The sequence below is a fragment of the Heteronotia binoei genome, chromosome 11 (assembly GCF_032191835.1).
Source record: "Heteronotia binoei isolate CCM8104 ecotype False Entrance Well chromosome 11, APGP_CSIRO_Hbin_v1, whole genome shotgun sequence".
Taxonomy (NCBI): Eukaryota; Metazoa; Chordata; class Lepidosauria; order Squamata; family Gekkonidae; genus Heteronotia; species Heteronotia binoei.
The window spans coordinates 23,962,739-23,987,433 of record NC_083233.1 but is presented as its reverse complement, the minus strand read 5'-3'; the positions used below and the strand labels follow the sequence as shown (position 1 = coordinate 23,987,433).

The window sequence follows — 24,695 nt, the reverse complement described above, 5'->3', positions numbered from 1 at the left end:
ACTGTTTATCAGCCTATCTACAACATGCGTAATGTCCGCTACCTTTGCACCAGGCAGACAAGTCACCATAAGGTGCAGCTTAATAATGCAAGGAGGGTGGGGCCTCAGTCTGCCCCAGGAACACAGCCAATCCTAATCAATCAGCAACAATCACCTTCAGCCCACTCAAACCAAACAAACAGCAGTTCCCCAGCAACCACAAACTCACAATTTTCAGCAATCACAGTCACACAACCTCAGAAATTCTCAGCAACTTCCACAGCTGTTTAGAACACCAAACCTCACCCTTATAGCACTTCTTATCTGCTCTCTCTCAGAGCTCTCTGAAATGATAATAAGCTGCCACTGATTTTGTTGTCTTCTCATTCTGCTGAATGTGGTAACCTTTCCTTCTGGCTATATTCAATGAAATTGCTGAGCAGTAGGGTTAGAACTTCTTCACCCAAAGGGTGATTAACACATGGAATTCACTGCCACATGAGGTGGTGGCGGCTGCAAGCATAGACAACTTCACGATGGGATCATACGGAGCAGAGGTCCATCAGTGGCTATTAGCCACAGCGTATTGATGGAACTCTCTGGGGCAGTGATGCTCTGTATTCTTGGTGCTTGTGGGAGGCGGCAACAGTGGGAGGGCTTCTAGTGTCCTGGCCCCACTGATGGACCTCCTGATGGCACGTGGTTTTTTTGACTGGATGGGCCATTGGCCTGATCCAACATGGCTTCTCTTATGTTCTGGCTGTGACCCCACTGCTCAACCAAAGCGTACAACCACAAGATGTTTGGGGGCAGGGGTGTAATTAGCTCTACAGAGCAAGTGTGTTGCATGCACAAAAGTCCTTCACTCAGCCCCTGGGATCTCCAGGTTGTTGTTGTTTTTGCAGCCAACTTATGGTGACACCGTAGGGTTTTCAAGGCAAGATACTTTCAGGAGCAGTTTGCCATTGCCTGCCTCTACATAGCAGATCTTGGACTTCCTTGATGGTCTTCCTTCTAAATAACCAGGGCCAACCCTGCTTAGCTTTCAAGATCTGGTGAGACTGGGCTAGCTTGGACCATCCAGCATCTCATGCAGCGGGGTGTGCAGAATGAGTCCTGTTTTAGTGAGCAGCCAGGTCAATGGTCTGATTCGGTATAAGGCAGCTTCAAAGATCAGCGGAGAAGGCACAGGCACCAGAAAACAGCTTCTCCCCTTCAACGGGATAGCAAGGAGAGAGGAAATGCAGCTTAGAAGAGGCCTGCCTTAACGAAAGATGCAGTCCTCTAGCTCCACCTGCAGTCACCTGGTAGAACTTCACCCAGCTGTTCACACAAACCCCACCGTTAGAACAGAACCCACACAATAGGCCTACCTAATGGGCTACGGCTCTGAAGCCCCGTTCGAACCTTGACTAGGTTTGGAAAGACAGGGAGATCAGCCATCAGAAGAACAGCCCCTCCACAAACACACACCGGGACGCTCAATGCACAATGAAGATTTATTCTGAAACAGGTTTCCCAATAAATTATACATTTCTTTTTTTAAAAAAAGAGAGAGAGAGAGAGAGAGAAAGAGTACGTACCAGTAGGTACAGCAACCCAGGACAGACAACCAGAAAAACAAAGTGCAGGACTGTGAAAGGGGGAGAGAAGCCCAAGCCAGCCCCATCCGTGGCCCCAGCTTGAGGCCTATCGCTCCTCTCCTCCTCCCGCTTGCCCCTCCTCCCTCCCCCTTGGGCAGTGTTTAGTGTTTCATAAAGAACTAGAGCCTCTTAAGGAAGATCAGCAGGGCAAGGAATATGTGCCACACACTCTACGGGGGCAGGAAAAGGACAGAGAGCTGAAACTGTACAGAGCAGGCGAGGAAGTTGGTGTGTCACGTCACAGCTGCTGCCCTGCTTCTCCTCGGCCAGCACCACGTTCCCAGGGCACAGGAAGAAAGTCTCTTTGCCTGCAGTCCCAGGCTGAGACAGGCCCCTTCCTAGGCCTCGTATCTAGCAAGAGCATCAAACAAATATTCTGCTGGGATGGGGCCGGGGCTGCGGGGTGTGTGGAAATGCGGCGCTTCTGCAGTGGGATGTGGGGGGGGGGGAGCTGCCAGCAAACCCCGCTGGCTGCAACAAGGAGGCCGTCCTCCTGGCTTCGTGCCCAGTGAACGGAACGCCTCCTCCAAACACCCACAGACTGCCACAGATTTGCGGCTCAAGGGAAAACTGAATTGGCAGCTGCCTTCGGGTCAGGGGAAAAGCCGGCGAAAGAGAGATGAAGCACAGGGAGCGGGGCTGGGATACAGCAGGAGGGACTCCCTCCCTCGCAGGAAGACTGGGAAGCCGCCTCCTCTCCGCAGGCACAGGCCCGGCTGCTTCTTTCCTCCCCCTCCCTGCTCCAAGCTGCCACCTGACTGGCATGGAGCCCACGGCTTTGGCACCTTTAGTTGTCATCCACTCCCAGCAGGAAGACAAGGAGGAAGTTAATAGCCCGCTGGCGCTCCTGCAGGGTCTGCTTTGCCAAGAGGTTGGGCGGGGGCCGTAGGAGGAGACTGGCAAACAGTGTGGCTGCAGGGAAGCAAAAAATAAAAACCACATTAGAACACCAGAAAAGCAGGGGCTGGAGGCTGATCCCACTCACCACCACTCCACCAAGGCCAGGCCAGCCAAGCACTTACCTAGCATGTTGGCACTGACATTGTTATCCTCAGAATATTTCAGCAGCTCCCGCAAGAATGCCATCAGGTAGCGGAACACATTCCGGTGGGACCGGGGCAGCTGGCTGATCACCTGCAAGGCAGAGAGGGGCCAGCTTAGTGCCTCTGCATTCAGCTTTAGAAGAAGATATTGGATTTATATCCCGCCCTATACTCTGAATCTCAGAGTCTCTGAACGGTCACAATCTCCTTTACCTTCCCCACCCCCCACAACAGACACCCTGTGAGGTAGGTGGGGCTGAAAGGGCTTTTACAGCAGCTGACCTTTCAAGGACAATTCTGCGAGAGTTATGGCTGACCCAAGGCCATTCCAGCAGCTACAAGTGGAGGAGTGGGGAATCAAACCCAGTTCTCCCAGATAAGAGTCCACACACTTAACCACTACACCAAACCGGCTCTCAGGGTGAGAAGAAGCTTGCTGGTACCTGTCCCACCCTTGCATGTAGAAAACACTGCAGGTTCACTCCCTGGTGTATAAGGGTTTTCAAGCAACTGAACTGGGAGAGACTTTGGGGAATTTGGTGCGAGAAAGTGTGTGTGTGTGTGGGGGGGGGGGGGAAGACTATAATAAGCAGGGCAGGTCATCCTCAGAACAACACAAAAGCACGCCGCTCCTTAGTTTCTTCCAGGATCCAACATCGCAGGGTTTAATTTTACCTCTGGAGTTTTTTGTAGCAACCTTTGTCAGCCATTTTGGGAAGCATGAAAAAGTGCAATCCTTCATGCCATTGCTTCTTGTCAGCTGCACAATGTGAGCAGCACAGCACAAAAGGACTGACTTTACGCCCCAGCCAAACAAACCCTGCTGTTGCAGCATCCAAGCTCCAGACTGACCCGTTTCTGTACTAGTTACCGAAATGGCTGCTGACAGTGGAGCTGTCTTTCTGCTCGTGTCACGCGTGCAAATGCCTCTTGTCCCGGAGCCTTCCTAACTCTGTTTTGTATGAATGCTTCATTCTGAAGGCAGGGGAGCACCATAGCCCAGGAAGGGCTCAAACCCTGTCTTTTTTTGCTGCAGTCAAGAACCCAAGCAGCCTCCTCCTACAGCACTTGCTACCTCCCCCCACCATGCCCCCCGCTGACCCTCAACATGCTGAAAGAGAGCCCAGCTCACCCAGACCCGATGCTCAAGGGCCTACCTGCCGGCAGAGACGACTCTCTTGGGAGCAGTCAAGGCAGCGCTGATACAGCTCGTAGCAAATGACTGGTTCCGGTAGTGCCTCCAGGAAGATCAGCAGGGCTTCGGCTACGGAGTGGTTACTGCCAGCTAGCGGGAGATTGTCAAGGAGGGGCGGTATTCTGTTGGCCTCCGTTCTGCCTTCTCCCATCAGCCCTCCTCTCAGGCTACATTTGTTCATCCCACTTGGAATTCCCTCTTAGGGCCCCGGAAGCCTTCAGACCAAAATAATCCGGAAGGGACGAAAGATGAACACATGACCTCCCTCCTCACAAGCCCCTGTAACCATTTAGAAAGCCGTTTGTTTCTGCATCCTAATCAGGCTCAGAACTAAAGATCCTCGCGATAAACTCAAGTGGGGTAACTACAGCTCTGCAGCAGGGAACGTGCGCTGCAAACGGAAGGACCATTTCCAGTTAAAGGATCCCGAGCGGCAGAGCAAGATTTCTGCCTAAATGTGGGAGACTTCCAGGACTGTCGGCGAAGATAAGCAGGGTCTTTCTAGAAAGCAGCTTCATGTGTTCACACACACAACAGGCGAAATGGTCATTTGGGAAATGGTCATTTGCAGTCACTTTGGGCCTTGGTGAAATCAAGACTACTTAACATGGGTAAATGAAGGCCCTTCCGTTCCATGATCAGACATGGCTGTAAAGCACTGGGGTTTTCTTGTCTTTGGTATTTGTTGTATTTGTATGTGTGCGTGTGTGCACCTGGAAGTCATGGCAACTTCTGGTGACTGACCCCTACTGGGGGCCTAGAGGATATTCAGGGAGGTGGCTGAGTGAAGCTTGCCCCTGCCCTCCTGACTTCTGGTATTCCAAAGAGGTCTCCCATCCAAGGACTTGCCAGTCGACCCTGCTTAGCTTCTGAGATCTGATGAGATCGGTCTTGCCTGGGCTATCCAGGTCAGGACAAACACCGGGGTTTCGAATGTGCTCTAGGATATCCATGAAGACCTTCAACCTGCATGGACTCCTAGAGAGGATCTTTTAGTGACTGCTGCTTAAGTCATGCATTCCTTTCCCTGGAAAATGGCAAACTCCCCCACCAAAAAAACCCCAACCTGAGACCTTTCTAGGCTGACTTCTGCAGAGTGGAGTTACTCTGTCAAGCAGAGCAGAGCTTATCGTGTGTCTTTGTACTTAACCTTAAGCCTCAAGGATGGCCGGAATTAACAGATAAATGAGAGGAGGCCCCGCTCCAGAATTCAAGAAGGATACGGATCGACTCAGGAATGGTTGTGTCCAGGCACTCAATGATGTCTTGCAGTTCATCCTGCATGCCTGGGGTCTGGAAGAGGTCCTCCTGCCAGAAAGAATGGGTACAAGGAAAGCCAGTTTGGTGTAGTGGTTAAGTGTGTGGACTCTTATCTGGGAGAACCGGGTTTGATTCCCTACTCCTCCACTTGCACCTGCTAGCATGGCCTTGGGTCAGCCATAGCTCTGGCAGGAATTGTCCTTGAAAGGGCAGCTGCTGTGAGAGGCGTCTCAGCCCCACCCACCTCCCAGGGTGTCTGTTGTGGGGGGCAGGGGAGAAGATATAGGAGATTGTAAGCCACTCTGAGTCTCTGATTCAGAGAGAAGGACGGGTTATAAATCTGCAATTCTTCTTCTTCTGCACATACACATGGGAATGGAAAGAGTGAGTAAACATACACATGCTCAAGACAGAAGGGGAAGGGGTTATACTGGGCTGTACATGTACTTGAGCTCTAATGACACAGCGAGGAAGAAAAATCTATAACTTGAAAAGGTTGCTGAGATGGAGATTTGCATCCCTTGCCATTTCCCAAAAGTACCCCAAGGAAATCCCAGAGACATTTGTCCCTGCAAGACATTTCCCTGCTTCTCCTTTATCACATTATTTAGTGGCATATATGAGCCAAGTGAGTCCTTTGATCGAAGTAGCAACACAGCTAATGTGCTTTTCGAGGGTAAAGATGTGGGTTTTCCAAGCTGCTTTCACATCTTCTGCCTAAGCCTTGTAAGCAGGCATAATATTGCCGCTGGAGTCACATGAGTGGCTTGCCAGAACAAGCCAACCACTCAAAAACATAGTATGGGAGGTGGCTCTTGAGAAGGAGCATGCCCAATGTGTAATGCCTATTCTAGACAGGTTGTGTACCATCCCCTACCAATCCATCTGGAATTCCAGCAAGACACTCTCTAACTCAGCCCCTCTCTGCATACCTGATGGCAAGCATTTTTGAAGAGGTGGTCCACCAAGATCCAGATCTCCTTCGGTACATGCAAAGGTCGATCACTGGAGTCCTCGCTGTCCTGGGGCACCATCTCCAGAAGGGACTTCTCCTGAGGTACAAAGACAAGAGCACAGGTAAGATGAGAGCATGCAAGGCTGGGGAGTGTGCTTTCTCAGTTCCTACTGGGTGGTCAGTTTGCTGCATCCGCTGTCTTTCTTACTCAGCAGAGGTCTCAAAACATGAAATCTGGATTCACTCTCTGACTCTAAATACACAATCTAGCTCCCCAAAGGCATGTGTTCCCTTTCTTTGGACATGCAGTTTTAAGAAAGAAATTCTGTGTGCACATGAACAAACAAAGCCCCTTTTTCTCTTACTGCTACAGACATGAGGTGTACATCTAGAAAGCTGAGACAGAAGCCAAAGCAACAGTGGAGAACTGAAAAACAGTTGAGGCCTGGACTCCTCAAAATACTACTTGGTGATGTATTCTTGGTGCATGGGGGGCACAGTGGAAGGGCTTCTGAAGTTCTGGCCCTGCTGGTGGACCTCCTGACGGCACCCGGGTTTTGGACAACGTATGACACAGTGTTGGACTGGATGGACTACTGGCCTGATCCTACATGGCTTCTCTTACGTCCTTATGAAAAGGAAGCAGAAACAGATTTACCAGGTCTCATGGGTAACCTCAGACAGAGCAACAGTAACTTAGGGTTGGCTTCAGCAACTACCTCCTCCCTCTCCTCCACCTCACCTCTCTTGCTTTTTGAATGGTCTGCTCCCTCACCTGGGGAAGAGTCACACCTCCATCAGCAAAGCTCACACTTTGCAAGCAGAAGATCCCAGGTTCAACCCCTGGCATCTTCTTGTCCAGAATCTCAGGTAACAGATGCTGGGGAAGACCTTCCATTGCCCAAGACCTCAGAAAGCTGCCTCTCAGGGTAGGCACTAGGTGGACCAATGTGCTCACATTCCATATAGGGGAGGGAGATAAAGGGAAAACGAAGTTCTGCCACAATCCACTTCCTGACACATACACGGAAATCATTAGGGCTGAACGCACTGTGACCAAACACCAAAACACAGAGCTTCTATGTGATTCAGCAAGCTCTGACTGCATTGGGTCATGCCACTTGCATAACTCCTCCTCCTTTCACTACTGGCTGGATTTAGGGTTGGGGGAGTGGTGCTGGGAGGAAAAGAGCAATGCCACCAACAGCTTTGTATGTCATCAAACAAATGTCACTGAGACCTTCCAGGTGGCTGCTGTGTCACTTTTGTAAAACATGAGTTGGGCTTCCTGGATCTTCATGTGAACTACATTGCTGCAGACCAGCTCAAAGAGTCTGTGACTTCCTTTCAAATATTATGTCAAAAATACCACACTAACCAGGAAGAAGTACATCCCTAGGTTGACTGGGCAACCAGAGCATGCCACGGAGCTGCCAAACCCCTGGTGTCTTGCTTGGTGTATATGTGTGAGTGTGTGTGTATGTGAGGAGAGTACTCACATAGAACCTGATAGATAATACTGAAATGACAAGCCACAACCAAGGAAGACAGCCAATGGGGAGCAGAAGCTAATGCCAGAGGGGAGGAGACAGGACGAGGGAGATCTGACACTCATTTTCTTTTAATTTGTGTGTGTGTGTGTATGCGTGCATAGAAGTCATGGCTTGCTTCTGGTGCCCCATAGTGGAGCTGGGAGGCCAGGACATTCAAAGAGGTGGCTTGTATTGCCTGCCTCTGCATTCCAGCCCTGGTATTCCCAGGAGGTCTCCCATCCAAGTACTGGCCAGGGTCAGCCCTGCTTAGCTTCTGAGATCTGATGAGATCGGGCTTGCCTGAAAGACAGAACAGGAGCCAGGAAAGCCTGACATCTGGAAGTCTGGAATAAAGCAGGAAGTGTAGAATGTCACCTCGTGCCCAAAACTCCAGGCAAGATCAAAATATGATCCACCCACTGCATCTGGGACTATTTCTGAGTGCACTTAGAAAACATCAGAGCAAAACAGAGAGTGCAGTCAGCAGTTGAGCAGACCAACTCCTGGCGCATGCATGAATTTCTACAGTGCCCCTCAGTACTGGGCCAAGCATTCTGAGAAACACTGGAGAGACTCCACAGATGGTTACCTTTTCGAGGAAGCTGTCTTCTCCCTGAGGCCAGAGCAAAGAAAGCAAGAGCAAAAGAGGGGGAGAGAAACAGAGAGAGACAGAGAGATAAAGTGAGTTACTGGCAAAGGCCTAAAGAAGGAATGGAAGCAATCCAAGCAACTGGTTAAAGGATGGAAAAAGCATGCAAACACCCACAGGGTTGGGAGACCACACAAAGGGGGAAGTTTGGGTTACAAAATCCGTGATGACTCAGATAGAGCAGAACCAACGGCAGGCACAGATTTGGACTGCTTGCAGGAAAGGAGGTGCGTGGCTGCAGAAGTGGATCATGAGCACCAGGGGACCACAGAACAAGCCAAGCACAGGTGTGAGTCCCCATCCCAAGATGAAGGGGCAGCCATTGTCTGAGCGGGGAGGGATGGTTAAGCATTCAGTGAATTAGGCAGCGGATGAAATGCCAGAGAGCCCTTCCTCTGCTTCTTACCAGGTCAATGAGCTTGGTGACAGGGATTTCGCGGATGGGCCGCTTCATCCGGCACAAGGCTTCCAAGGAGGTCCCGAAGCAGCTAGGCAGGTAACTCCCACTGATGGTGAGGAAATAATCCTTGCCTCGGTCGAGGTGAAGGACAAGGATCTCCTCAATTTTGTCCTCTCCTGAGTTCAGAAGGGTCACTGAGTCCTTGCTGACATACACATCAAGGGATATATCCACTGTTTCGTCTGAAATGGGAGGGAAGCAAGGAAACCTTAAGACTCTCACCCAGTCCACAAATGGCAGGAGATGGGGCAGAGACGGGGAAGGTTCACTGTCACTGAGGAAAGGTGGGAGAGTTGAAAAAGGAAAGGGTGGGAGAGAAAAAGGACCGAGGCAGTCCCCCCTTGAGACTCACTTGGCTCTAAGTAACCCTCACAGGGCTCAGCCCGAAGCCACGGCTTACAGTACTGGATGTCGTTCAGCTTGGGGATGAAGGAGAAGTGGCAGGTGACCTGTCCATTGTTGGTGATCTGGAACTTCTCCTTCCGCAGCTGCCGAAACTTCACATTCTCAAATGAAAACTGCAGGACGAAAGGAAGGCACTCAGTAGCTAGTGAGGGAGCATCTGCCAGGATTTCCCTTCACCAGGGAGATGGCTGCACAGAGCTGACTCAAAGCGCTGTTGTGTACCACCGCTCAGCTGGACAGAAATCTCCTCAAGAGGAATTCCAGCCTTCGTGGAGCTACTTCTCTTTCAGGGGAGAGAGAGGACCTGTTCAAGCCATACCTCCCTTCCGCTGAGCTCCAGAGATGGAAGGAATTCATTCTCCATCCTGTCCATCATCCGAACAATATCTTCAAACACCTTCCGGTACCGTCGTTCATCCACGACCTTTACCTATAAGAAACAGCTCATTGTACTTCTGGGCCTCCCCCTTTCCTCCCCAGCATACACAAAAGTATGTTCCCCATTCTCAGCACTGAAGGCGGTGACTCCTCAGAGCTTTTTGAGCAATGCTTGGCAGCAGTTTTGAATGTAGCAATGAGGGCTGAAATGCTGGAGAAGCCCAGCAACTTATTGCAGGAATCAGGTCAATTTGTCTCAGACAGTTCAGTCTGTTTCCATGTGGTTTGAGGAGGAGAGACAGGGAAAGGGGAGTGTGCCTGAAGCACACATGACTAAAGCTGGGAAATGACCCTCCTTTGTGCCCAGTGCTGCAGAAAAGGGTGTGGTCGCTTGGAAGAGCTTGAGGCCTCTTTGACAGCTGCAAGGAGCTACCGCACGGCAGCGACTAAGTGACTTAAGAGAGCAGCGGACCTAAAGGGAGAGTTACCCCAATGAGGAAGAGGGAGCTGACGGGCTTGTGGTCGCTTGTTTTAAGCTCCATGTGGCTGCGGTATTGGAGCTGATTGACATTGCCGCCTCGCCAGAGGATTCGGTCACACCAGGCCGGCACACGGCACTTCCCGCTGCAAGGAGAGAAGATCAGACAATGCAGCTGCTGGGCCAGTTGCTGCAGCACTGAAGGCTTCCACTGCCTATTCAGATCCTACATGCGACCTGTTCCCACCCTGCATACGCTCTTGCTATCTAGCTGACTTGGCTTCCAAGGCATTTTCTCAGATGCTGTCCCTCAACAGGCTTCAGGAAATATAAACTGGCACCAGAGTTCCCTAATGCGACTCAGATCCTGTTTGCACCTTCCATTGGTTCATGACTACATCAAGGGATGTTTTATCTGTCTGTCCAAGGAATTCTAACAGCACTTTTTAGGTCATGAAATCTGGAATGAACGGATATTAGTAACCTAACCAGATGGATCTTGAGTACAGTACAAATTTTATCCCAGGCTTTTCTTCTAGTAAACAACCACTGTGGTGAAGATTTGAGTACTGCACTAACACTGGGAAACCTGGGTTTAAAGGTTCACTTTGCTATGAAACTTGGATCAATCACTCTCTCTCAGCCAAACTGACCTCAACGAATTTTTGTGAGGGCGAAAAAAAGAGGAGGAAAGAACAGGTGTGCCAATCTGAGCTCCCTGGAGGAAGGATGGGATAAAAATGTGCCAAACTAATTGGCTTCCCACTCAGCCCCAGACCACTTCTTGCTGCATAAAATCACAGCAATGCTTCTTTGCCACAGCAAGGAGAAGCGATGAAGAGCAGCTGAAGGTCTACTATGTGGCTTGGCTACTAAGACTGCAAAAGAAAAGAATATGCGTGGGCAGTAACAGCCAAAAGGGATTTCCAGAGAACCTAAACTACAGCCAGTTCCCAGGCAAATGCTTACCTGGAATCCCAGCGATCTGTTTTTGAGTCGAATTTGTACGTTGGAATGAACTTAATCTCTCCCTCTATGAAGTCGGCAAAAGCTTTCTTTTGAGTGCGCTGAATATTTAGCTGAAGCAAAAGAAAAAGAATGAAACCCTTGTCGGCATGGCAACCAACTTCCCTCTGTCCTCTGACACTGGGCTCACAGACAGCCACCGCAGTGGTGGATGCCACAGCAAGAGGTCAAGCTGCACTGTGGAAACGGGATACGGGGCAATCATTTGCAGGGATGGCACCCTACACCCACTGGCACATATTGTGGCCTGCAGCAGAGGACCCAAACTGTTCCAGCCACCAGAGAGGGGGCAGATGAGATATAAGGGCATGAAAAGTTAAACCTCAGCTCTGATAGGTGCTGTGGTGGAAACATTACAGCAATATGTAATGCTGCTTACAGCTGGGCACCCAATCAGTTCCCAGAGCTCCTTGCAGGTGCTAGAAACCAAGATGGTGAGAGAAATGGGGACAGACACCCCCCCTCCCCAACTACAGCAATCTAACTTCTGTTGCTCCTTGTTAGCACACGGGAGAGAAAGAGACAAAACATTTCTAGGAGGCACATGCCCAAATACAAAACCTCAGAAAGAAACCGTTAAAAACAGAAAGTATAAAGCTGCAAACAACCAACATAATGAATGCAAAAGTTCCAGTTTGCAGCAAAAGGTGGGGCTGGAGCCGGATGAGTCTGGCAATTGCGTAATTAAAAAAAAAAAGAATCTAGATGACATAATCACCCATGAGGTATTTCTTGCTAAACAAATACTCGTACTAGGATTGCCCAACGACAAGAAGACTGAACCGTTACACCCACACACAAGGATGTCTCACCTGATCATACACCAACAGCTGCTGAAGATCACTTTTGCTGATCAGGACTTTCACCTCGTTGGCATCAGGAAGGCAAAGCCTGTAATTCAAATCTCCCAGCCAGATGACAACACTGTGGAAACAAAGTAGAAAAGACCAAGATGACGCCATTGGCAAGCTGGGGAAGGAGCCTGGCGGTGCTGCCTGCCAGATGCCGTAAGAACTGGAGTGCTGAAGCTGCATTCCCTGCAACTGACATGCCTGCCTAAACTGAGGCAGAGGCTGCTATGCTGGGAATCTCTGGCCACAAGCACAGCAACTCCCCCACTGATATTGCAGGAGTACAGCCAGGGCTTTATTTGTAGCTGGAACTCCTTTGCATATTAGGCCACACCTCTGATGTCGCCAATCCTCCTGGAGCTTACAGTAGGCCCTGTACTAAGAGCCCTGTCAGCTCTTGGAGGATTGGCTACATCAGGGGGGCAAGGCCTAATATGCAAAGGAGTTCCTGCTACAGAAAAAGCCCTGAGTACAGCTACATACACAAGAGGGCTAACAGGGGCAAGATTTCACCAACAGAGGAGACCAACAACACAGCTGAGCCAGGGCTCCCTCCCACCAGGCCCTCACAACGCACTCATGTTTCATGATTGTCAGCTGCGGTTGGCTCTGGTCTGGGGGCTGGAAACTCATCCGAGCACAGATATCCTTGTAGTCCTGATTGCGGCGCTCAAAGTCTTCCACATGGGCGGCGAGGTGGGAGTTGACGATGCAGAAACTGGTGTTGTGGAAGACGAACCTCACTGCCACGCCTCCCTTGTTACCCTGCAAGACAGGAGAAGTGAAGCAGGAACTGGCGGTTGATGGGCAAACACAAAGAGAAATAAAGGAGCGCTGCCCGTCAGGGACTCACCATCTTGCTCATGATCCCCGTGCCCACCGTCTCGGCCATCACATCCCGGATGTGGCTGAGCTGGTCCTTCCTGGCAAAGATGAGCAGCATCATGCCCACCAGCCGCACCAGCTGCACCTGCAAGACGCAAGAGATGTACTCGCAGTAAAGGTAAAGGTGGTCTCCTGTGCAAGCACCAGTCGTTTCCGACTCTGGGTGATGTCACATCACGTTTTCACGGCAGACTTTTTACGGGGTGGTTTGCCATTGCCTTCCCCAGCCATCTACACTTTCCCTCCAGCAAGCTGGGTTCTCATTTTACTGACCTCAGAAGGATGGAAGGCTGAGTCAACCTGCAGCCGGCTACCTGAACCCAGCTTCTGCCAGGATCAAACTCAGGCCGTGAGAAGAGCTTGGACTGCAGGACTGCAGCTTTACCACTCTGTGCCATGGGGCTCCTACTGTACTAGCAGGGGTGCCCCCTTTGTCTTACTGCTGAAAATGATGGCAGTAGTAAGGAGTGAGAGGTAGAGTTCCTAATTGCCTGGAGACCAAAAATGACCTGTCCAGACATCAGAGGCTTAATCTGTGGAAATGGGAGGTGGAAGCTTTTTCATGGGCTGAATGTCACTAGGTAAATAACCTCTCATTAAGACTTTATTAAGAGGAGAGGACACTTCTTTCTGCAGACCTGTTGGCAATCCTAAGGAGAAGAGCGAAGAGGACTCACTTTTTTATACTTGGCTTTGACATGCAGAGCTTTTTCCACAGCTGTCAGCCACTCTTGCTCCTTGGTCGACTCAAAGTAGAAGAAAGCCTCAGTGCTCAGGTCCAGTTCCTGGAACCTGAAAAGCCAAAAACTTCTTATGACACACCCCATGGGCCTAGAGGACTCTGGGCTGACCACCCCAATGTCATCGAGAGCCCCAGTTAGCTACAGTGACTTTCTAAGGAGCAACCCTTCATCCACAGGCTGGCTCCAACACCTCCTGGCCAGCAGAATATTACCCCCCACCCCCCTGGGACATTTTAAGGCTCAAATTTTAAGTGTTCCATTTTCTTTGCTCAGAACAATCAGGGTAGCTGTCACCATTCTGTTTAACTGGAGTCATTACATTATAAATCAGACTTAAAAAAAAAAGGAAGACGAAGAAGAGGTGGAGGAGGAAGAGAAAGAGAAAGAGGATGATGATGATGATGATACTGGATTTATATCCTGCCCTACACCCTGAATCTCAGAGCAGTCACAATCTCCTTTACCTTCTGCCCTCCCCCCCACAACAAACACTCTGTGAGGCAGGTAGGGCTGAGAGAGCTCTCACAGAAGCTGCCCTTTCAAGGACAGCTCTGAGATAGCCATGGCTGACCCAAGGCCATTCCAGCAGCTGCAAGTGAAGAAGTGGGGAATCACACCCGGTTCTCCCAGATAAGAGTCCACGCACTTAACCACTACACCAAACTGACTCTCTAGGAGCAGCTAGGAGCTATCACAAGTGCATATTTTTACATTTAGCAATGGAAGCCTGTACAAACTTCATGCCAGTTACTGTGCATTTTGTTGCTTTCTAAGTGATAAATTCCTTCAAATTTGATAGTGGTAGATGAATCTTGAGCAAATCATTGAAATTAACTAACTATCCAAGCAAAGAATATCCCGTAAGTGAAACAGTACAATACATCACGCAAGATGGATTTAAGCAGGGCTTTTATTTTAAAAAGCCCAGCAGGAACTCATTTGCATATTAGGCCACACCCCCTGATGTCACTGCTGTCTCACTAAAGGCTTTTGTGTAGGAAAAAGCCCAGGAGGAATTCATTTGCATATTAGGCCACACCTCCTGATGCCAAGCCAGCTGGAACGGCATTCCTGTGTGTTCCTGCTCAAAAAAGCCCTGGATTTAAGTACTATGTCTGATGGTGCTCCAGGAAGCAAGTGGCTCCCCAGAGGATGGAAGGCTGGTGTCGCCACATTCAAAGTGAGAAAAAAGATGCTACTCCTTGGATTAAAACTTGTAGTTGAAAGAATTCTCCTCCCTGCAGTATAAAGCTAATGTCTCTAGCAAGAGTCCTGACTACTGGATCTCAATAAGAATCCAGCTGTTGATAAGGGAATGAAAGGGGGGAGTCTGCAGCATGGTCAGCCCAGCAAGCCTTCTTGCCTCACCCAATGCAATAGATGTCTGGAGGCTCAGGGTCACAGTTCAGCCACGGTTCCAAGCCACTGTCCGGAGACTGCCCATTCACGTTCCATGTCCCCACAAAAAACCTGCAACACAGAAGAGGAAGGCACTGAGTTGCTGTAACAGGATGGTCAGCAAAGCAGACTACAGACTCATAGGAACAAGAACAAAAGAAGCATAGCCCAGCTTGGAAGATAAGACCCATACCAAAAAATATTGCTTGCTTGTTGGAAAGATGAAGCCCCATGTCTCCCCACAGCACAAACCCAGCAAAGTTGCAGGATAAATGGTAGCAGGGCTTTTTTGTAGCAGGAACTCCTTTGCATATTAGGCCACACACCCCTGATGTAGCCAATCCTCTTGGAGCTTATGGGAGGCCCTGTACTAAGAGCCCTGTAAGCTCTTGGAGGATTGGCTAATATGCAAAGGAGTCACTGCTACAAAAAAAGCCCTGAATGGAAGAAAGAAGAGGGAGTAGCTTTCTCATCTGCAGAGCCAGCAGTGGCCGGGAAAACCCTCACCTGAAGTTCTGGATGTTGACATACTCCTTCTCCCTCTTGGCAATGATGTGCTTAATGAGCCCTTCCCTTTGCCCGGATTGCGTGTTGGGCACAAAGAGCTTGCGCATGGTGTCGCTGACTTTGGGCTGGTCCTTGCTCACAACAGCCTCCCTCTCTCGGAGACACCTACAGGGAAATGAGGATGGAACTCAAGTTGCTCTTGATACTGGGGAGATGGGGGGCTGAAGGCAGATCTCCAAGGAGACTTACGGCCTGCTTGGTGGCAGCGGTGGTGGTGGAGGCTCTCGGCGGGCACTCATTTGCTGATTCTGCAAGTTTCGTTTCTTCTCCAAACTCATGGCGTTGAAGTTATCCTCGAATCCCAGAATCCCTGACACAAGAAAAGCCTCCTTGGTTACTTATTTAAAAACTGTTACAGGTTACCTTTCCTACCTCAATGGTCTCCAGGTAATTTAAAGGCCAAAACAAATCTAAACAGAGAAACTACAAACAGCAATATATGGTAGGAGTAGGAGGGTAATAGAACAGCAATGTAAACATCACATTCTTTCTTTACAAGCCCTGGCAAGTGAAACAGTTTTAATCTGCCATCTAAAAGACAAAACAGACTGTGCCAGAAAATTCTATCTGCGAAGAGTATCCTTTGGGGGGGAGGGCTGCCCCAGTGAAGACCTTATCTCTGCTTGCCTCCCACCTAACTTCACACAGGAAGATATCTAAAGGTGATGTGAACAAGCAGACAGATTCATATGGAGGAAAGACAACCTTCAGGAGTTAAATCAGAGGAGAAACCTCACGATAGGAATGGGGGAAAACAGCTATTGCAAGAAAGGTTGTAGCATCCCTTGGCTCTTGATTCATTCAGGAGAAAGCCTTCTTGGTTCAAAAGAGGACTTTGGAAGTCCTCCAGCTGGGAATGCACTTTCCAAGAAGGAGGTCAGCGTCCAGATTAGAGCTCAGATTACAGGAGGCCAGGGAGAGGTTTGCAATAATGTCTTTTGTGATGTCTTCTAAACAGGGCTTTTTTTTTTTTTTTTTAACAGGAACGTACGGGAACGCAGTTCCGGTTGGCTTGGTGTCAGGGGGTGTGGCCTAATATGCACATGAGTTTCTGCTAGGCTTTTTCAAGATGGGAGGGGGAATTACTTGGCCACAATCAATTAAATTAGCTTCCCCCTCCATAAATAAACACTGAATCCCAAACTTTTGCCAAGCAGAAGTTACACAGGATAGCAATATAAGAAGGATGTCAGCTGGTACCTGCAGCAGGAGGCTCGGGAGGCCCAGAGAGGCCTTTCACTTGGTGCCAGGAGGCATGGTCCACAAGGTCAGGGAAAGGAGCTTTTGCCTGGGCTACAAAAAGACACAGCTGGGTCAGAGACTGGCCACTGACAGCGCCAGGGGTCCAGGATGGAACTGGGAGGACTTGATTACCTTTCTGAACTCTCAGCACCTCAGCAAAGAACCCCAAGCATTGCTCCTCATCTGGGAATTCAAAAAGACGTTCTGCTGTCCAGTCGCCTTGCACCCGGATTTTGCAGCCGGCTTCAGACACACACAAGAAAAACACATGCCAGGAAATGTGGCATCATATGGATAAGCTAAAGAGCCTAAAAGGCTCAGCATCCAGACTTTACAAAGACAGACATGTATCTCAACCACCCCAAACAGAAGTGCTAGTTACTAAAAAGATTTAATTGCCTTGATTGTTAAACCAAAAGCCTGTGATGGAATTTTGTTTAAGCACAGAAATGAGCAGAGTCCTTGTTTAAAAAAAACAACACCGAATCAGAAAACGCCACCCACAGGAAATAAGATACCTTTATCAAGTTCTAAGAAACATCAGATGGTAATGTGAGTGGACTCTGAGCTGAGAAACAACCACACCTAGATAAACACAATCTCTTCCTGCAGTGATCAAGTTTGCAAGAACCTGATTCGCTTGAAGTTATTTGCTTTTTCCAAATGATATATGTAAAACAAAAAAAGCACTAACGCTTTACACGCAGAGAAAAATCTTTCAAACGGATTTCAAAAATGTCTGCCAAATGCCACTGTTTCAATCCTTCCTCAAGTCCACTGAAGCTTTGTTCACAAAAGCTTGGTTCTGTTCCCCTTCCCACCCCTACTGAAATCAAGAATGTCTCCCTCTCCTTCTCCTTCCCCCTCCCCTCCCTCATGGCAAGTTTTAGAGACCTGGCTTTGCATGCTCTGCAAAGAGCTTTGCATATCAACAGCCCTATATAAATAATTCAACAACACATATGAACATATGAAGCTGCCTTATACTGAATCAAACCCTCAGTCCATCCAAGTCAGTATTGTCTACTCAGGCTCTCCAGTGTCTCACGCTGAGGTTTTTCACACCTATTTGCCTGGATCCTTTTAAGTTGGAGATGCCAGCGATTGAACCTGGGACCTTCTGCTTACCAAGCAGATGCTCTACCACTGAACCACCATCCCTCCCCAATTTTAAAACTGGTTTCAGCATCTGTAAAAAAGATACACACACCCTTTTTTACATTGCAAAGGACATATGTGGACCTTTACACAGCATAAGACCCATCCCTGGGAGGACACAGAATCCATGGGAAGTTAACAGTGCCATCCTAGGCAGAGTTACACCCTTCTTATGCCATTGGCTTCAAGAGACTTAGAAGAGCATAGCTCTGCTTAGGAGTACGCTGTAAGTAACTGTTCCATGGTCCTTTAAGGAGCCAAAGGACAGAGACACATTCTGAAATAAAGTACGGTTCTTAACTGCACACCCCCTGCAAAGGGCAGATTATTAAAACGAGGTGTCTAAGACCAAACAGCCCTAGGCAGTCCTTTACATGTATGGTACAGTCTTTTTGAACATACAGAATTGTAGTGTACATTAATTTGTCTGTAACAATATAATATTTTGGATTTTATGTACAATATTGGTGCACAGTTCTTTTGGATTACAGTCCTTTACATGTGGCAGAATCGAGCTCTACTCCTGTGGCTCAATCCAGAAGGATCAACAAAGCAGCTCCTATGAAATGTATTTTAAATTGGGGTCTGCTTCTTTACCTCTGATACATCACACAGTTATACAGAACTAGACCTTTCCTCCCTTGCAAAATTGCAGACCTGAAAGACTTCAGGCCCAGCATTTGTAGCAAACTTCGATGAGTAATTATTTTTTTTTTAAAGGAAAACATTTGGGACACTAAAGGAAACAAGCGCTCGATTTAATGCCAAATGAAATTCAGCCCTAGCAATCACATAGAGGTCAGCAGAAACCAGGAAACAAAGTAGCTTGGGTCTGTCACAAGCTGAGAAACCTATGCCCTTATTTTAACCCAGAGCTAACATTACAACAGACTGATTTATTGCACTTCACATCCAGATTACTTAATGGGTTTAGTACATCAGTCTGCTTTATATTACCCTTCATTGTTGTTTCAGCCCAGTTAACACTACCTAACAAACACCAAACCCCAATTTGTGATTCTTTTAATCTGCTAAAAAACATTTCCACGACTCTGCATACTAACTCACTGCCCACTTTCTCTATATTTAGGACCGCCTGCGATTCCATACTATTGTCTGATGAAGTGTGCTTAGAGCGCATGAAAGCTTACATTCTGAATAAAACTCTGTTGGTCTTAAAGGCGCAACTTGACTCTTGCTTTAACCTCAAGTTGTTTTGTTTTGCTTCGCGTTTCTTAGAGAATAATTCAACCCCTAAAAGGGATCGGAAGAATTTCAAACTTTGGCAATCCCACCATAAGAATACAGGGCAGCTTTGCAGGATGTCAATACCACCACTGCAAATGCAACATACGTTTCTGATTTTACTCACTGGAACCTCACACATTTGTATGTGCTCCCCTTCAAAAAATACAGAAAGTCACAATCCAAGCCTCATCCACAGCCTGATCACACATCACAAGAAGCAAGCACAGTTATTTGCAAGAAAGAGCAGTGCACTTTTCAGAAGAGAGCACTGCAGACATCAACAAACGGCACACAGGAACACGCACACCCCAGTTCAATAAGCAGGCTACCCTCCTCTGTGATTGCATTAAAGAGGCCATTAACTCCCTGCTACACCAACCACAGGCTGTTGAGGATTTAGGACTAAGAAATGACAATGGATTGCTTTTCTCTTGACATTTTAATGACACAGGTGCACTCTTGCACAAACAAACATAATTCAAGAATTTCAGACCCCGTATCTACCAAGGCAGAAATGATCAATGAATGCGTTCAATGCCTTGGACCTTTCCACAGGTCCCTGCCTTAAAACAAAAATGCCTATTGTTTTTCTTATTCTCTATCACTCGCTTCCTTAGAAAGGGGTGTGTTTTGTGAACAGGCTCCTGTGTCTTTTTTTAAAAAGGCCTTAGAAGAAACCTCACACTTCACGATTAAGGAGGCCAGCAGCAGGACCTTTTTGCCTTCCTCAACCAGCATAAAGCTTTCCCAGTGGCTGCCAGAGGAACAACCTCCCCCGAGACGCCCAGGCTAGGATGAGTCAAATGGGAAAGATGACACGTCAGTGATGGGCAGAATCTATTTCTGATAGAACCCGCTCGAGGAGACTCACTATTGGCTGCTATGTCGATCAGCAGAGTTTCTTCAGCCTCTGGAAGAGAAGAGAAAAGAGGATCAGGAAGCTGCAGAGTGCCTAGAAAGGTACAAATCAGGAAATGTCGCACCTGACCTTGCAACAGGGAGGACCGCCCCCCCTCAAAGGGCTGGCACAGCACCCAGATCTGGGATCTCCACCACAGGGGCACTACAGCATGGCTCCTGTCTCTAGGGCACTGACTGTAAACCTAGGAAAGCTCAACACTGAGACCATGCTAGAGACACCGTGTGGAGTTACATGGGCTGTAGCAAGTCCCAAGGACTGAATTATCTAGCAGGGGGAAAAAATGCATGAAAATGGAGTGTAAATACTTTGTTATCTAACCACAAGGTGCACAAGAATAATTCTGCCCAGGGGTCTTTTGCCTAGAAGCCCAGGTTACTGAGGCACAGTGTCCATTTGTGGCTTCTGGGACAGGTCTTCCCACTGGCCTTCTCCTTCTTTGCTAGCGGGAGACAATGAATTGCCATGATGGAGGGGAATGAAGAGGCCTGATACCTTGTACATATTTAAAGCGGCTGTTGATGGGAATGTTCTCTTGGCTGGGTGGTTCCTTGTCTCGGGAACGGATAACCAACCTGGAACAGAAGGAAAGGCTCATATAACAGTGCACTAAATAAGCAGGGGGGAGAACAAACCCTTATCTTCTCCAAAAAACAAAAATACGGATAAAAATCCTGCTCTAGAGAGATCACAATCTGTATATAAAGCAGGGAAAGCATTCCCTTTGCAGTCTTCCAACAGGACCTCACTGTGAATTCTTCAGGCATACAGTATTTTATAGGGGAACCTGCTAGAAGCTCCATCTCCATCCATTGGCATCAGGTTCGGGATGATTTCAGACTAAAGGGAAGATTATGAATGCAGCTCTCCGGGATTATAGCAAGTTGCTTTTGCACTACACATTACAGCTAACAGAGAAAAATAAGAGTGCCAGGTTCAAATTCAGGATCTACACAGGTAGTCTTGGGCAAGTTACTCATTATTCACACACCAACCCTGTGAAGTAGACTGCCAAGAGAGGCTTGTCCAAGATCACCAAGCAAGCATTACAGCACTGCACAATTTCAGCCAGACTCTCCTATGCACAAACCTGCCGCTGCTGACTTTGGTTCCCAAACGATATATGTTCCCTATAAATCAGGCAAAGAGAAACACAGCAGCTAGACAGCATAAAAGTCGACACTGGCTTGAGCACAGAACAACTCAAAGAAACAGTGCAAGATAGGAAAACGTGGAGAGGGCTGGCCCACAGAATCGCCAAGAGTCAAACATGACTTGTTAACAACAATAAATCAGGTGAGAAATAACAATCCCACCAGTTCTCACCCTAGAATCTACTGGCAGAGGAAGAGGAAGAAGAGGAGATTGGATTTATACCCTGTCCTTCACTCGGCGTCTCAGAACAGCTTACGATCTCTTTCTCTTCCTCTCCCCACAACAGACATCCTGTGAGGGAGGTGGGGCTGAGAGAGCTCTTTTGAGAACTGCTGAGAGAACTGTAATTGATCCAAGGTCACCCAGCAGGCTGCATGTAGAGGAGTGGGGAACCAAACCCAGTTCTCTAGGTTAGAGTACAGTGCTCTTAACCACTACACTAAACTGTAGTCTGCTTGTCCTGGGGAGAGTAGCTCTTTTTCTCCCAACCCTGTGAAGGGTGCCTTTGTCTTTCGGAGTTCTAACACCGGCCTTTTGGTCAAGCCAGAGCTCCATGACAACATACGGCCCAACAGAGAGCATGCAGGGAGCTGTCCAAGTCCTGTCCAGTACTTTGCTCCCAATACCTCCCCCAAAGCAACCTTGGGGGGGGGGGAGCAAAGACTGCATGAAGAGATGCTTCTATTAGCTTATAAACACATGGGCGGACAGTAGAATCTACACAATCCAATGAAAACTTACTCATATTCTCCACGATGCTGGACCAGACTCAGTTCGCATTGCACTTTCTGGCTTGTAGTCACCTCCACACCCTGAGGGTCAGATAAGGAAAGAGGGGAAGGGGAAAGGCCTGTACCAAGGCCAACCCTCTCAAAGCAATCAGTATGTCTCCAAAACGTTTCTTAGCATCACTGTCTGAACTGACTCCCCTCCACTGACCAGTGTTATGCTGCTCAACAACCTCAGAAACAGTCATTCCTCTTAGGGTGGCTGTAACATCTCTTCCAAGTGTCCCTTCTCCTTCACCCTGTGTTCCCCCCACCCAAGTGGTAAAAAGCAAAGGTACATAAAGGCCGAGGCTTGCTTAAACGCCGCAAACAATAAGCTGCTTGGAAAATGTTCCGTACTTCCAGTTCACTGAGGTATAGCTATCAAGTGGCAAAGAGATGACACTCTGCACACGGTCAGAGGCTTTTTAATCTTCAAGCTTTGCAGCACAATTCAAGGCTAAGCTTCACCATCACTCTCCAAACACTGAATAAGCATTCTAAGTCCAAACCCTGGCTCACATTAAGTCCTCCTTTTCTACGGCGACAGGCACTGCCATCTGGGGGAGAAACACAGCTTAGGCTGTTTCCAAGCAGAAAACACAAGGTTAAAGGTTTCATAGCACAGGGAATTCAGCATAATCTCCTGTAACTCGAATAACACGTGCAGCAAAGGAGAGCTGAAGGGGCTGTTTGAGGCAACCCCTCCCTTCCTCCAAAGAGCTCAGCGTGACAGACATCTCTCCAGTCCCCCCCCCCGCCCCAGCAGGGTTATGATAGGCCGAAATCAACCACTAAACTTTATGGCTGAGTGGGGATTTGACGCTACCCAGACAGGAAGCCCTTCTTCAAACTCCAGACCAATAAGCCACAGCGACTAAGAGAAGACACTCTGCACACGGCCAGAGCTTCTTTCACAGGACTTTACAGCAGCCAGGGCTAACCCTCCAAATCCTGAAAGAGGCTTCCAGAGCCAAACCACGTCTCAGCCCCTCACTGCTGAGTGGGCTCCCCCGCTCTAAGCACGACACCACCTGGGCAGCATCCTAAACACCGACCCCAGGCTTCCCACTCAGCCTCTCCTCCCACAACATATCCTGTTCCTCTCCCTTCCTGGAGTCCTTCCTTCCCCGGCGGGTATCTCTTATGAGCTCATCCTACTCCCCCCAGGAGTTGCTCTCTCCTGCCCCTTCCAGCACAAGGATACAGAAAGGCTCCAGCTCCCAGCGGCGGGCTCCATGGCCCCGCCAGGCCCGAACGACGGCGGGACGAGTGGGGGGGAGGGGCGGGGGAGGTGTCGCTCCCATCCGGGCCCCACCGCGCGCGCGCTCTCCCGGCGACCTTCGGGCGCGCGCGCACAGCGGAGGCAGGAAGGGAGGAGACAAGCGCAGGCCGGGGCGGGCGGAGAAGAGAGGAGGCTACCGCCGGCTCGCCTTCTCCTCTGCTGCCCTCTGCCGGCCGGAGGGCGCCAGGTAGGCTTGAAACGCTAAGATGCCGTTTTTTCGAGAGACAAAAGTTTGAGTCCAGCGACACCTTTAAGACCCTCAAAGTTTTCTTCAAGGTATGAGCTTTCGTGTGCCTGCACACTTCCTCTGATACACTGAAATAGGAGGAAACAGTTCACTGATACATGTAGACAGGGCTTTTTTGTAGAAAAAGCCCAACTGGAACTCATTTCCATATTCGGCCACACCCCCTGACATTATCATTGATTCACATAGGGCTTTTGTAGAAAAACCCAGCAGGAGCTCATTTGCTTATTAAGCCACACCCCTGTTGGCAAGCTAACCGTAACTGCGTTCCTGTGCCTTCCTGCTTTTTAAAAGCCCTGTATTTAGAGGGTAAATAGCAAATCAGCATATAGCACGATGATGTTTTATTTTATTTTTTTTAAAAAAAATTATTTTAAACTTATATCCTGTCCTCTTCGTGAACAGACTCAGGGTGGCTAACAACAGTCAAATTTACATATTGAATCAGTAAAACAATATAACATTAAAACCATGACATTATAGATATTACATACTGGTGCTATTCACAACTTCTTATGGCAGTTCATGATTTCTTCAGTAAGGCAATTCAATTTCTGTTAGTTTCTTAGATGGTCATTTTAACAGATGCAAAAACTGAACAAGAATAATAAGCTTACTTGTGCGCCATTTGTTTGGATTCAGTTGAGGTGGGGTACAGTAAGTATGTCAAAATGGGAGACTGTGTGAAAGTGTCCTTCTTAATTGTGGGAATGCGAAGACCAACCAAGACTATGGCTCCATGCTCCATTTGTCTCCTCCCAAGCATGGAGGTAATTACTTGGTAATTGCTGTTTTAAAGGTGTGTGCCAGGTTTGCGTCCAGGATTTCCCTGGCAAGGGTGCCCGAGATTCAACAGCAGGAGCAGCGTCAAAAAATGGTTCTTTTGGCCAAGGAAACTGGTTGTCAGGCTCTCTGTGTGCAAAATTGACACATTTACTGGTTACAGTGTATTATGCAGGGATGTCAAATTCATTTGTTATGAGGGCTGGATCTGACATAAATGAAATCATGTTGGGCTCATTTGTGTGTCGTAAAATGTAATGCCAGGTAACAGAGAGATGGATTTTATAAAGGATCCTGACAAACACAATCAAAAGATTTTTTAAAAACTTAAAATATGCGTAAAAGATTAGCACTCTTGCAGTGTTTTGCTTATTTACCAATTTCTGGTAACTGACACCTCTTGCTCTGAATTATTGCATCAAAATTTGGAGACAATATCTGTGC

The 24,695-nt window shown here is 48.4% G+C and overlaps 1 protein-coding gene across 2 annotated transcripts; it reads right to left on the bottom strand.

Moving 5' to 3' along the window:
• Positions 1-1,464: 1,464 nt before the first annotated feature.
• OCRL (OCRL inositol polyphosphate-5-phosphatase) lies at positions 1,465-23,208 on the bottom strand. Of its 2 annotated transcripts, XM_060249348.1 has the most exons (24): positions 23,144-23,208; positions 21,911-21,981; positions 20,510-20,589; positions 19,967-20,005; positions 16,822-16,932; positions 16,648-16,740; positions 15,637-15,757; positions 15,388-15,552; positions 14,851-14,952; positions 13,417-13,531; positions 12,708-12,824; positions 12,432-12,619; positions 11,816-11,927; positions 10,947-11,056; positions 9,988-10,123; positions 9,441-9,551; positions 9,069-9,234; positions 8,663-8,898; positions 8,197-8,220; positions 6,053-6,172; positions 5,084-5,168; positions 3,823-3,950; positions 2,645-2,756; positions 1,465-2,534 (listed from the first exon to the last, which is right to left on the bottom strand). In XM_060249348.1, exons 1-24 carry the CDS (start codon positions 23,174-23,176, stop codon positions 2,410-2,412), a joined length of 2,700 nt encoding a protein of 899 aa, XP_060105331.1. In that variant the 5' UTR covers positions 23,177-23,208; the 3' UTR covers positions 1,465-2,409. The 2 variants fall into 2 exon arrangements, with proteins under 2 accessions (XP_060105331.1, XP_060105332.1); XM_060249349.1 differs by lacking the exon at positions 8,197-8,220 and having other exon boundaries at positions 23,144-23,207.
• Positions 23,209-24,695: the final 1,487 nt, after the last annotated feature.